This window comes from Megascapheus bottae, chromosome 27 (assembly GCF_031878675.1).
Source record: "Megascapheus bottae isolate mThoBot1 chromosome 27, mThoBot2.hap1, whole genome shotgun sequence".
Lineage (NCBI taxonomy): Eukaryota > Metazoa > Chordata > Mammalia > Rodentia > Geomyidae > Megascapheus > Megascapheus bottae.
In genome coordinates this window covers 13418822-13432551 of record NC_143535.1, presented here as the reverse complement: position 1 = coordinate 13432551, position 13730 = coordinate 13418822, and the positions used below count along the sequence as shown (strand labels likewise).

Sequence of the window (13730 nt, the reverse complement as noted above, 5' to 3'; positions counted from 1 at the left end):
TGGAAATTTTGAGGGAGTATAAAAGGGCAGGTACTCCACTTACTGGCTGCCTAGAATATGGGGCCTTGATGTCTGGCACTGTGGACTTCAACATCTGACAATAAAAATTAGCTGGCATTAGTAAACAGGAGGAATTTTATGTTATACTTTCTCATATGTTACATTGTATTACAGTCTCACAGGCTCCCATAACTGACCTGTGTATCATAACCGGAGGCATAAAATATGAAAACCCTGAATCACCACCTTTTTTGTGTGTGGGGGGGAGGGACTTGAACTCTAGGCCTAGGCGTTACCCTGAACTCTTCAGCTCAAGGCTACCGCCCTACCCCTTGAGCCACAGCACCACTTCCAGTTTTCTGGTTAATTGGAGATAAGGCTCTCATGGACTTTTGTGCCCAGGCTGACTTTGAACTGCCATCCTCAGATCTCAGCCTCCTGAATAGCTAGGATTATAGGTGTGAGCCACCTCGCTCGGCTCTGAATCACCTTTTTAACCTAGTCTTAGGTCAGTGTTGTATCTGCTATCTTGTGCTGACTGAGACAGTCACAATTTTATTCAAATTAAAGAATTTCTGGAAGAGGAAGCATATCATTTGATGGAAGTATAGAAAGGAGTGTGGCCATTATGTTTTCCAACAGCTTAGACATGATAGGTTCCCTTTCTACCAGTGCTCTGCATCTCTATTTCTTACGTCTTTCAGTAATGATCTGATTAAGCAATTTAAAAAATCCATCATTGCTTTTGCAAGTCTTTGATTGCTCATATTCACAAGAATATATCAGTCATAGATAAATATCTCTTGTAGAACAGATATTTGACATTTGCAGTTTCTTCCTTTGGTGAGCTATTTTTGTTTTGCATCCTTTTTTTCCTTTTATGTTTTTTAATATCTTATTGTTAAGACATGCTTATATGTTAAGGACTTTAATCCTTTGTCATGTGTTAGTCGGATTTTGTGTTTTCTTTTGAAAAATAACTGATTTTAAGTAGTCCACAAGAGTTGCCATTAAACAAAGCAGTTTATGAATACAGTGTATCTTGATCACTAATTGTTACCACTTCAAACATTCTTACCCATCCTCATAAATATTTTTGTAAAACAGATTTCATTTAAAAGCTGTGGTTTTGTGGTCTTCAGTTTTAAAATGTATTAAAAATTTAGTATATTTAATCAAATGATTTGTAATATTGTATTCTTTAGACATTTTTACAGCAATTTACAGCAGACATGAAAATCAGGTTAAGTAAGGGTTAGTGCTTAATATGTGATCTGTCATACTTCTGATTCAATGCATCAACAGATAGAACTGAAAATAGTGACTTTTGCCTATTTTATTTTTTTTGCCAGTCCTGGCTTGAACTCAACCTGAGTACTGTTCTTGGGTTTTCTAAAGGGTAGCGTTCTACCACTTGAGCCACAGCATCATTTCCAGCTTTTTTTCTTTGTATGTGGTACTGAGGAAACAAACCTGGGTCTTTGTTCGTGCTAGGCAAGCATTCTACCACTAGGCCAAACTCCTGGCCTTTTGCCTATTTTTTGTATTGAAATTTCCTTTAAATCAGAAAGTATTTGTTGGATAACTTCATTTTTAATTGCTCTCTTTGGTAAAAAAAAATGTTAAAAGGCTGATACAAACTAATACAAGAACAAGTGAGGAGGTTAGAAGTTCAAATAAACTTAATAAGCATATTCTCTTTGTTTCAGAATTTCCTCCATAACAACAGTTCTGTGATAAATGATATAGCCATAAAATAATAGCTTTGTGTATACTTGTGCATGTAATTGTATGTACATGTGAATTTTATGTCAAATAGTACAATTTTAAATATATAAACAGTCTACCCAAGTGTTTCAAAAAATCTGGATCTTTTAGGTATGGTTGTCCATTTTACAATAGGGTAGTTTATTAAACCCAAATTGCAATTTCAAATGTGATTTTCATAACTTGAAAATAAGGTTCCTGGAAATGAGTGACCCCTCTCCTGGTTTGAATAAGCTACTACATGGCTAGACAAGTTTTGATGCATCTGAATACAGGCAATGTATTATACCAGTATCACTGCTAATTCTGGATTTATTTTGGGGGGCCGTTGAAAGTATTTTACAGAGGTTTTTTTCCTTAGTTATAATCACAAGAAAGCAAGCAAATTTAGTCTAGTTGTTATAATTTTGAGTTTTATAAGATTGATCTTCTTCAAATGCTTCCAGAAGTGAGATGTAGATGTCTTATCACACTTAAAGCAAAGATCAGCAGATGCAGGCTTTCTTTCCCTAGTTTCTACCCAAGCAGTTTTTCTTAAAGGAAATAGCCATTATTGATATCTCTTCCCATCATGTATAATGGAAGTATTCATTCATCTTAAAAAGTGTATGGGGTGAGCTTTATTGAACCAGTTTCAAAATTATTGTTAATCCTTATTGAACCTGAAGGACACAGTTTAAGATTTCATAATGAGGATGAAAAAATAGAGGATGCTTTTGGTTGTATTGTTTTGGGATAGGGTTGGGAGTTAATGTAATTAAAATAGCCTTGCAGCAGATAGAAGTACACGAGTATTTTTAATGCTGTAAGAATGAAAGTAGTAATTGACTAATACTGTATTATTTTGTTGTGAGTTTTCATTTATTAAATGCTTTAACATATCTATTTCAGAAAAATTCATCAATTGAACACTTACTTAGCAGGCACAGGGCCCTGAGTTCAAACTCCATGCACTTCCAAAACAAGAGAAAAAAAATACACCAGGCTTTTACTGTCACATTAATGTACCAGATTAATGAATTTATTTAATCCTTTGGGTTTTTTTTATCCTTTGGGTTTTATGGGTAAAGAAATTTATTTCAGAATCAACTTTTAAGTGCAAAAAATGTTTTTTATAAGAATGATTAAGGTATGAAGTACCTTTAAAGTATTTATAATTTATAAATGAAAGTTTTTAATTTTCAAATTATAATCTACAGAATTCTGAAAGTACAGAACAGAGAATTCAGTCTCTTATCAACTCATTAAAGCATATGGTGTATGAATATATATGCCGTTGCCTATTTAAGGTAAGAAGCATAGTTTTCAAATACAGAATTATACTAGATCCTTGATCTCATGTAGTGTTTAGTCTCACCAATAGTATATTTAATGCTTTTTGAATTTATAAGACCACTACACTAAAACATTTATGAAAATGTTTCAGAGGTGCATTTATTTTAAACTATCTAAAATCCATTTGGAAAGGAAATCTAAAAATCATTTAAATTTTTATTCATTGTAAAGATTATTAACTATTCTCATTAGTTCTTGCTTGCTTCAAACCTATCTATTTGTATTTCAGTTAGAATTTGTTTTATTTTTAGTCATAAAAGATCTTTGCTAGTGAGATTTAAATCATTGGTCATATATTTAATAATGTAATTAGGGACGACTTAAGTAATGCTAAGAAAACCTAGCATGTCAATAATAGTAAGTGCTACTTCTTTGAAGTTACTTTATTTTTTAAATATACAATTAAGTTAGGCTAAATGGAGCATTTGTTCCAATAGAAGAATTCATGAGAAGTTCAACTTAATATTTTGGTGTTCAAAATATGGAGTTCTTCATTACCTATTTTGAAGAGTACAGTTCTGTTGTGACTGGTTGAAAAATCATTAAAAAAATTAAGTGTGGCTTACTGTTCTTCACATTTTTAATTGATGGTCGAATATCTGTTTTGAAAATTTTTTGTTTAGTAACATTAAACCTGTGCAGTAACTCAGCATTCCAGCTTCCATTGTGAATAAAATTCAGAAAGCAAGTACACTAATCATAAAGCAATGAGATATATTTCTCAAGACAGCACTATAGCCTTTCTTAGGAGGCAACAATTTTGCATTTTTAATGAAAGCGTCTTTGGATTTTCAGCAGTCAGCATCACATTAAACTGCCTGCCAGAGTTGTTCTTGTGTTGATTCCATTGTTGTGTTGGTGGCAGGTGTATGTCCACAATAGGCTCTTGAAATGTAGACAAACTAGGGATATCAGTATTCAGGCCACAGTGAACTAAAACAAGTTGACCTGGAATAGGAACATGATTGACCTGTTTTATAACAGAACCTTTAGTCCTTTTAATAACTAAATACAGAAAACTGTCTTAGGAATTTGTTTAGATTAATTATGCCATTGGTTTTTCTTCAAAGAATTAAAAGTTTTTAAAGTATCTTAAAAAATTACAGGATAAATCATGTATTTGGTGTCCGTGACTCTGATAGTTGTTATAAAACTATGTACAAGTAAATACCTCTGCTCATAACTTCTTCACTTCAGTTTGTTGTTTGGGATTGATACAAAACAGTGGAATGTGTTATCAAGTCAACTATGGTAAGTGAAAGTATGGGCAGGGCTAGAAGGGAGAGCCTTGAGGAGTGTTTTCTTTTTGAGAAATGTCATCTCAAAAGAGATCTCATATTCTATAAAGAGAATGCTTGGGGTCTTACGAACTTTTTGGCTGGTCTAGATTTGAATTATGACCCTTTTATCTCAGCTTCCCAAGTAGCTAGGATTTTAAGCATGAGCCACCAATGCCAAGCTTGTATGCCTTTTTTGACACACTTTTTGATTCCCTGTTCTTACTATAAGAAGTTGAGTCATCTGATAATTTCTTATATATCAGTTAATCTTACTCATATTTAAGTTTGTTTCTACTCTGTAAAGAAAAACACATGAATAGGATTATTCCTTATTGTTTAGGCTCAGTTTACAAGACTTTTTTTTTTATTAAGTGTACAATACAGAGCTCACTACAATTTCCTGTTAATTTAGAAAGGAGAAAACACTATAATTGCATAGAGTCACTCATACATTTAAACCATTGCAGTGGTTGATTTGATTAATTATGACTAATTCAAAACTCCTATTAGTTTTAGCTGGCTAGTAACTTAGTTTTGTTTGTTAATTTAGCACTTTTTCTAAGTAATATCACTAACTCTTTCTCTTCCACTCTTTCACTCAGACATAGTTTTTCTCTATAGACTACTCATTGATAAAACTAGGTTCTTTGAAGACAGAATGCAAACTTTTTTTAATATATTTTTTATTGTAATAATAGAAGGGTTACATGATATTTGCCAGATAAATGGTGCCTTAATTCCCACACATTGATACCCTTTCACATGTCATGGTCCCCATTTCCCTTCCCCCACCCCTCATCTTGTTTTCCCCCCGTTCCCTATCCAATTTCAGATAACCAAATACAATTATATCCGATATATCAGGTAACAAAGTGAGATAGTGTAATAATATGATATAACCAAGGGACAGTAGAAGTGATGAGAGATAACATAGTACCTTAAGAACAACAATGATTAATTATATGGCTTATGTTTACATCATATTTTAAATGACAAGTTTAACAATTGTTCAAGGAGGAAATCTCTAATTACATTCTCTGGGACGTAGTCTTTAGAACTTAATCAAAATTAGGCTAACGGTTTGTATGTCATAGAAACATATCAGTTTATGAAATAAAACATTATGATTATAGAATCACAGGTTTTTTTGTCTATATAGTTATGTTTGTATTTCCATTACCATGTCCATAGCTTTGGGTGTGCAGTTATTGAATCCTCGCTCTTGTACACTTTGGATTTAATAACTGCATATTAAGGATACCATGCGCCTTTTGTTCCTTAGGTCTTGACTTGTCTCACTCAGCATGATTCGCTCTATATTCATCCACTTCCCTGTGAATGCCATTATTTTATCTTGTCTGTTGGCTATGAGAATGCAAACTTTTATAGAAAAGGCACAGTCCCCTGTATCTGTCATTTTTTTTTTTTTTTGCAGGCTGACCAGTTGATGTTTGCTTTGCATTTTGTTCGAGGCATGCATCCTGAACTTTTTCAAGAAAATGTAAGTCTAATTGAAGTCAATTTTTGGAATTATATAAGAACTTGATAATGGATGAATTTTTTTACTTAATTTTCAAATTATTTAAATTGTCTTTTAATCTGTTATTTACTTAGAAATTTAAGGTACGATGACTATCTTCCTGCTGATGAACACAATATGCTAGAGTGATGGCAGAGAAAGAAATGTCAGTAACTTAGCTGCCTAGTTTTTTACTGAATGTAAGCCTTTGTCCATAGGATCCTAGGTGAATCTTATTTCTTATTTTTCTAGTCCAACTAGTGCAACATAAAATTGTAAAAAGGGAGATATGGGGACTGGGAGTTTAGCCTAATGGTAGAGTGCTTGCCTAGTATGCACAAAGACCCGGGTTTGATTCCTTGGTATGATTCCACATACATAGAGAAAAACCAGAAATGGTGCTGTGGCTCAATTGGTAGAGCTCTAGCTTTGAGAAAGCCCAAAGGACAGTGCCCAGGCCCTGGGTTCAAGGCCCAGGACTGGCAAAAAAAATGTGAGATATTGGTAGACAACTACATTAGTACCTTTGAGTTGTTAAAAGTTTCAAAAGATAAGCCAGGTGCTGCTGACTCATGGCTGCAATTCTAGTTATTCAGGAGGCTGAGATCTTAGAATTGTGGTTTGAATCCATTTAGGGCAGGGAAGTCCGTCAGACTCGTAAATCAATTAGCCACCAAAAAGCCAGAAGTGGAGCTGTGGCTCAACTGCTAGAGTGCTAGTCTTGAGCAAAAAAGCTCAGGGATATTGCCCAGGCCCTGAGTTCAAGGTAGCTTCCTGGAGGCCATAGGTTTATATTATGTCATATAAAATATGCTTTCTTAGGCTGCTGTGAGACCCTCATTTGATCTGGAACTGATTAATCCATCTTTGGTCTGCCTCTAATTATTAGAAGGTCAGTGCAGCTTTGACCTAATAGCCTTTACATGTGCCTGATCAGATTGTGACTGTCTTCTCAGTCTCTTCATTCAGTAGTGAAAAGCAAGCAGACTATTTCACAATCTTTGTAGGCTCTTGTTTTTTCTTGTTTTATGGAGTCACCATACTCTGGTTTCCATTATGTTGTTTCTCCTGAATTTGCTCATTTAGCTCCTTTTAGTTCTGTTAGCTTTGATGTCTTCCTTTCTGTAGAATTTTTAAGCTATCAGTATGTTTCATATAGTACAAGAGGTTGCGTTTCCTACCTTTTTCTTCTTTGAACATTAAATTAGCACTTGGAAAAGAAAACACTTTTTAATATATTTTAGTAGTAATCTTTCCTATTTTACTTACATGTAGCTGCATAAATCCAATAAGAAAAGTAAGTGGCTAGAATAGGTGGAGGCAGGGAGTAGGATTTTTACTAGTTTTTCCTTACTTCTCTTGTATATTTTGTTTGCTGACCACTGTGTGACAAATAGAATAGAGTTCCATTGTGTAACTAGGAGAGTCCCAGAGTGAACACCACATTCACTTGAGTTCTTGGCACTGGATTTTTTTGATCCTATGGCTAAAAACAGAATTAATGACAATCTTTTTTTTAAATTAATGACAGTCTTATTCCAGTCTATAAGAATTGTTAAATACGTGGACATCTTTATCCTATTTTTTTTTTCCTTTTTCAGTCATAGGTGTTGAACTCAGGGCCTGGGTACTGTCCCTGAGCTTTTTTGCTTACTGCTCTACCACTTTAGTAACTCTTGTTTTCTGGTGGTTAATTGGAGATAGGAGTCTCATGGACTTTCCTTCCTGGGTAGCTTTGAACTGCGATCTTCAGATCTCAGCCTCCTGAGTAGCAAGGATTATAGGTGTGAACCATCAATGCCCAACTGTCCTAGTTTTAACTGTTCGGTGTACCTTACTGCATATGTGCTAGTAAAGAATAGGATATAAAATAATGTTCACATTTTAGGTGGTCAGGGTAACATACAGAATGTAGGTATACTTTTCTTTTTAATAAAATTATTCTCAGTAGATATTAGATAATGATAAGTGGACTCACGTTTGGAATGTTAAATTCTAGAAGTAGGAATGTGTGAGGATCCTCCCTTTATTCTCCCCATATTCTTAGAAAGGATCTGCATTGTAAGTCATCTTCTAGGAAAATTAATTTATTGACTGGTTAGTATTTTTATATTCTTTGTGTTTATATTTGTATTCAACAGGAGTGGGACACATTTACAGGCGTGGTTGTTGGAGATATGTTACGGAAAGCTGTAAGTTAAAAATCTCTATTTCACACCGAAAGTGCTCTGGCTTTAGGTTCATAAAATACAGTTTGCTTTCAAGGAGTTAATTATTACTGAAATTCTACATTTAAGCAGTATGTCCTAGCTTTTGCTGCCACACTGTTTAATACATCTTTGATGCATTTTTACCTTAAAAGCATTCATTTTTTTGAGAATATCAAATACTAGAAAATTCTATAAATTTTTTTCTTTTCTCTCTTTTTTAATTTTTCTGTGCTGGTCCTAGGGCTTAAACTCAGGGCCTGTGCACTGCCCTTGGACCTTCTCAAGGCTAGAGCTGTACAAATTGAGCCACAGCACCACTTCTTCTATGTATGTGGTATCAAGGAATCAAACCCAGCTCTTCATGCATGCTAGGCAATCACTCTACCACTGGGCCAAGCTCCTGGCTCCCACAACTCTACTTCTGACCCCTGGCCCCTCCTTTGGTGGTTAACTGTAAATAAGAGTCTCACAGAATTTCCTACCCAAGCTGGCTTCAAACCATGATTCTCTGATCTCAGCCTCCTGCATACCTAGGATTGTAAGTATGAGCTGCCAGTGCCTAGCTGAAAATTTACCATACTTAGAAAAGTCAAACCTTGTATTACACCTAGGGAAATTTTCTATGTAGGGTTTTTTGTTTTTTGGGATTTTTTTGGCCAGTGGTGGGACTTGAACTCTGGGATGGGGTGCTGTCACTGAGCTCTTCAGCTCAAGGCTACTTTCCTACCCCTTGAGCCACAGAGCCACTTTGGTTTTCCAGTGGTTAATTGGAGATAAGAGTCTCACAGGCTTTAGTGCCTGGGCTGGCTTTGAACTGTGATCCTCAGATCTCAGCCTCCTGAGTAGATACGGTTATAGGTGTGAGCCTCTGACACCTAGCTGAAGATAATTGCAATTTTTTGAAGACTGAATGTTACAAAATATGCTAAGGAAAATAATTTTTTTCATTAAAGGACTCTCAACAAAGAATACGTGATCAACTTCCATCTTGGATTGACCAGGAAAGAAGCTGGGCAGTGGCAACATTAAAGGTATTCAATTTCTACAATAAGGAATATTTCAATTTTGTGTAGTTCAGTTATTTCTGTGGATATTTTTGTAAGTGCTGCTTATTCATGCTAACAAGTGTTGATACTTTTATGAATAAGAAAATCTACCAGTAAAGGACACCAAAATTTATTATAATTGGTTCTTTAATCAATATTTAATGTGTTAAATCTCATTTATGGACTGTGCCTTTAGTATCTAAGATTTCCAAGTTTAGTACTTTTTTTTTTAAACAGTTCTGTTTTTTTTTTTGACACCAAAGTGTTGAACAATGAAGGACAAACATTTCTCTTCAGATCTTTATTTTCAACTTCATCTGATAGCCTCTGATAGTCACAATAGCTAACAGTTATTGATGGTTTACTATGTTCCAGGCATTATGCAGAATTTCAAAATGATTTATTAAGTAATTCCAGTAATATCACGAGAAACTAAGGTGGAGGAATGAAGTATCACTGTAGTTGATCATGTGTGAGCAGAGGCAGGATTCAGAACTAGACTCCTTGTTGCACAGTCTGCCTTCTTCCAAACCTTTCTCATGAGTATTTGTTTAATAAAGAAATGGGTTCTGCTTTGTATCATTTTATTGTTTTCTTCATTCATTTATTTGGTGCTGGCTACAAGTCAACATAGTGCCAGTTACTTTCTTTTAAGAATACTTTTGTTAAGTAGCTGTATAAAATGGTTTCAACCCAGCATGTCAGTTTGTGAGTACAATGTATCAGTGTCATCCCTTCCTTCTCTCTCTGTCCCACTTACCCTTTCAAGTTATTAAAATCTGACCCAACTTTAATCAACCTACTGAAGCTCCACTTGGGCTCATTTATGTACTTTGTGGACTCCTAGCAGGAACTGTTCTAGGCTGGTCTGATGAGAATTTTCCCATCTTCCATGTTCCATACCTATGATACTTGCTTGTTTAGCTCTTTCATCCTCTACCCTCCTTGGTGAACCTAATCTCGTGTACCTGGCTGGGCACTGGTGGCTCATGCCTGTAATCCTAGCTACTCTGTAGGCTAACATCCAAGGATTGTGGTTCTGAAGCCTGCTTAACCAGGAAAGTCTCTTAGTCTCCAGTTAACTAGCTAAATGCTGGAAGTAGAGCTATGGTTCTGAATGGTAGAGGGCCACTGAGTGAGAAAGCTAGAGGATAACACCCAGGCCCTGAGTTCAAGCACTCCTACTGGTTAGCAAGTTTTTAATAAAACTGGGTTCTGAAAAAAGAACATGAAGTATAAGGTTGAAGTCTAATCTGAAAGAGCTCAGTAAAGCCTGACCAGTCATGTCAGATGAAAAGTCCTTGTTAATACTAATTTTGACATGTATTTGCAGTTGAACATAAAACTGTCAGCTGTCACTAAAACAAAAATAGGTTTTAGTGACAGCAGTTTTTCTTTTCTCCACAAGATGGAGATAGCAAAGTAGAAATGTTTTTATGTGGAGGCAAGATCTTCTCTTTTTTTTTTTTTTTTTTGCCAGTCCTGGGCTTGAGCTCAGGGCCTGAGCACTATGCTTGGACTTTCTCAAGGCTAGAACTCTACCACTTGAGCCTCAGCACCACTTTCAGCTTTTTCTATGTATGTGGTACCAAGGAATAGAACCCAGGTCTTTGTGCATGCTAGGCAAGCACTCTAACCACTAGGCCAAATTCCAGGCCCCAAGATCTTCTCTTTTTTAAAGTAAGTTAAATACTTTAAAAAACAATCTTTAAGGAGTCATGCACAAAGGAATTGCCATTAAGATTTCTTAGGATTATTGATTTTAGTACTATTTTGGAACAGTTTTACTTAATGCTGTCTTTAATGTCTGATGAATCTAACACCCTACTTCTAACCTAGAAGCGATTTTTTTTGTGTGTGGGTCATGGGGCTTGAACTCAGCCTGAATGCTGTCCCTGAGCGCTTCAGCTCAAGGCTACCACCCTACACCTGGGCATTGTCCTTGAGTTCTTCAGCTCAAGGCTGCCACGCTACTCTTGAGCTAAGTCCCACTTCCATTTTGTAGAACCATATATAATGAACCACAAGTCAATATGGAGATATAAAGATAGCAAAGCAAATGGCAACCAATTATTAGTAGGTGTTTGTTTTCTACTTTATGTTTATTTTCTGTTTCAGATTGCCCTTCCCAATCTCTATCAGACTCTCTGCTTGGAAGATGTAGCTCTTTGGCGTACATATTATCATAATTCAACATGTGAACAAGAGTTCCCATCTATTCTTGTAAAGAAAGTTTCCTTATTTCAGCAGGTAAAATTTAGTGTTTCTCTTGTATTCAGAAAATATTTCAATGAAACCTTTGCCTTCAGGGTGTTATATAATCTTCAGTGGTGTGTGGGAGGAATGGACTTACACTTTCCCAGGCATGTCACTGGTAAAACTTCTCAGAAGTAGCCTGTAGCCTTATTTTCTCTTTCCTGTATTCTAAATGCTATCTTATAGTAGTTAAAATGTCTTTTAGAAGATAACTGCAATGCAAATGATATGCACTCTTCACTCACCTTCTAGAGTTTCATCTAACAAAAATATGTACTGTTGAATTGATAATTTTATTGGATTTCAAAATAGAATGATTAAATCTACTAGTGGTTTATCCAATTATTTTGATAGGTTAAAAAACACAGTGTAGGAGGATTATGAAGAAATTGAAGGTCCAACAAAGTAATATTCCCCCCCCCCCCCCCGGTTGTTAGTTGTGAGATCTGTTTTCTGTCTCCTTTTTAAAAAACAAAAAACAAAAACTTTTATTTTCAGGGTGATGTATAGAAGGGTTACAGTTATATTTGTAAAGCAGTGAATACATTCTTTGAACATTGTTACCCCGTCCCATGTTTTTCTCCCACTTTCCCTTACCCATTCTCCCCCCCCCCCAAGTTATAAAGTTAATTTCCGGTATATTGTCTTGGGAATATCTCTGTTAAATTGGTTCACCTTTTTGCATTTTACAAAATGCACTTAAAAAATAGTGAAACATCTCTTAATGAAAATGGAAACATCTAAGATATATAAGTATACAGATAGCATAGAAAGAGTGATTTGAAGATTTTTAGACAGGGTTATTGTACCATCATTCACTGTAGCTAGAAATACTTTGTGCCGTTTAACCTCATAAGGGATCTTAAAGCCCTGACTTAAGGAAGCAAGTATAGATTTTGGTAATATTTTGGACATGGAAGAGAGAGCTTGGAAGACACTAAGACACTTAACTCTTAACAAAGTAAACATAGTAATAATGTCTGAGGCAATGATGTACTCGCCTCTATCAGTAGATATTTGTGCACCTTGATAACATTATTCTTTAGTTAAAGCAATTGTGAGAAATTTACTACTGTAAAAATTCTGTTTATTTTAAGGTTCTTGTGGTACAAGCTCTGAGACCAGACAGACTGCAAAGTGCTATGGCTCTGTTTGCATGTAAAACTCTGGGTAAGCACAGTACTTTCCAAGAGCTAGATCACAAGCCTGAGGTACTGGCTTTTAATTTACATTTATCTATGTTTCCTTAATGGAGAAATGTTTAAAAATCCTTTTTGATGCATTCATCTTATTCCTGGTTTAGAAAAATAATTCTCTATTGTATATAACTATATATTATGTTGAATTCAATTTAAAACATAATTGGCATTCTATATTTAATAAGGTGTTTTGAGATTTTTAAGAATTATTTTGTCATGAAAATGTCATGAATATTTGCCCGTAGTAAGCACAATGAAGACAAAGAAATGTTTGTGCTAATGTGTTCTCATTCAGGATTACTAGTAGTCATACTTAATGAAAATTTAGATACCAGTGTTGGGGAGTAAAGCCTTCATAATGAGTAATTTTTGGCATTTGTAAAACATAAAATTGAAATTTTGTTTGCCTTTTAGATCACAACTTTCATGGTAAAGTTTTGTTAAGTCTTTCAGATACTCTTGTAAGCATGAGATTAAGACATTATCACCCATTTAGAAATATAATTTTGCAAGGGATGTTTAGGAAAACCTGTTTTTGGAAAGAGCATAGAAATTATTTTAATCATAGATTCATCCTGAATAGTCGATCTTTACCATTATTAAATCACAGCTTTAGATCTGTTTTGAAAATGAGAAGCCTGGCATTGTAAAATAGACTGTGACAATTCTTTTTTTTTATAGAAATCCTTCACTTCCATTACTTTTTATATGTAATTTTATATAGAAATTTTCTCAGTTCTCACATTCATTAAAACCAAAAAAGAGTATTGTATCATTGATGTGCAACTTTTCTGTAAATCATAATTTCTCATATAAACAAGCTAACAGTTTTATATGGTTGAAAGACAGGTCCTCTATAATTATTTCTGACAACCTTCACAGAAGTGAAGAATCATTCTCCAGTTAGTATGTAAAGCTATTATAATACCAGAGTATTGTTTAGAGAAATTATTTTCTTAGCTTCAGACCGTTAGTGTTCTCTATAACACGTTCCTGAATGTTCATAAAGACAGTATCACATCTAAAACCTAAATAGTGCTATTCTCCAGCAACTAGTTTGAGTACCATCTGTGTTGTGTTAGGTTCTATACTCTCTGCAGCAGCTTAATGTTTTCATA

At 34.8% G+C, this 13730-nt stretch overlaps 1 protein-coding gene across 3 annotated transcripts in view; it reads left to right on the top strand.

Annotated features, from left to right (window-relative positions):
* The window catches only part of Dync2h1 (dynein cytoplasmic 2 heavy chain 1), a 159546-nt gene that overhangs the window by 96516 nt on the left and 49300 nt on the right, over window positions 1-13730 (top strand). For all 3 annotated transcript variants that reach the window (XM_090319607.1, XM_090319606.1, XM_090319609.1), the window contains 6 exons: window positions 2967-3056; window positions 5818-5883; window positions 8043-8093; window positions 9065-9142; window positions 11276-11407; window positions 12511-12583. In XM_090319607.1, coding sequence (XP_090175733.1) covers window positions 2967-3056; window positions 5818-5883; window positions 8043-8093; window positions 9065-9142; window positions 11276-11407; window positions 12511-12583 — 490 coding nt within the window. The remainder of the gene's footprint in view (window positions 1-2966; window positions 3057-5817; window positions 5884-8042; window positions 8094-9064; window positions 9143-11275; window positions 11408-12510; window positions 12584-13730) is intronic.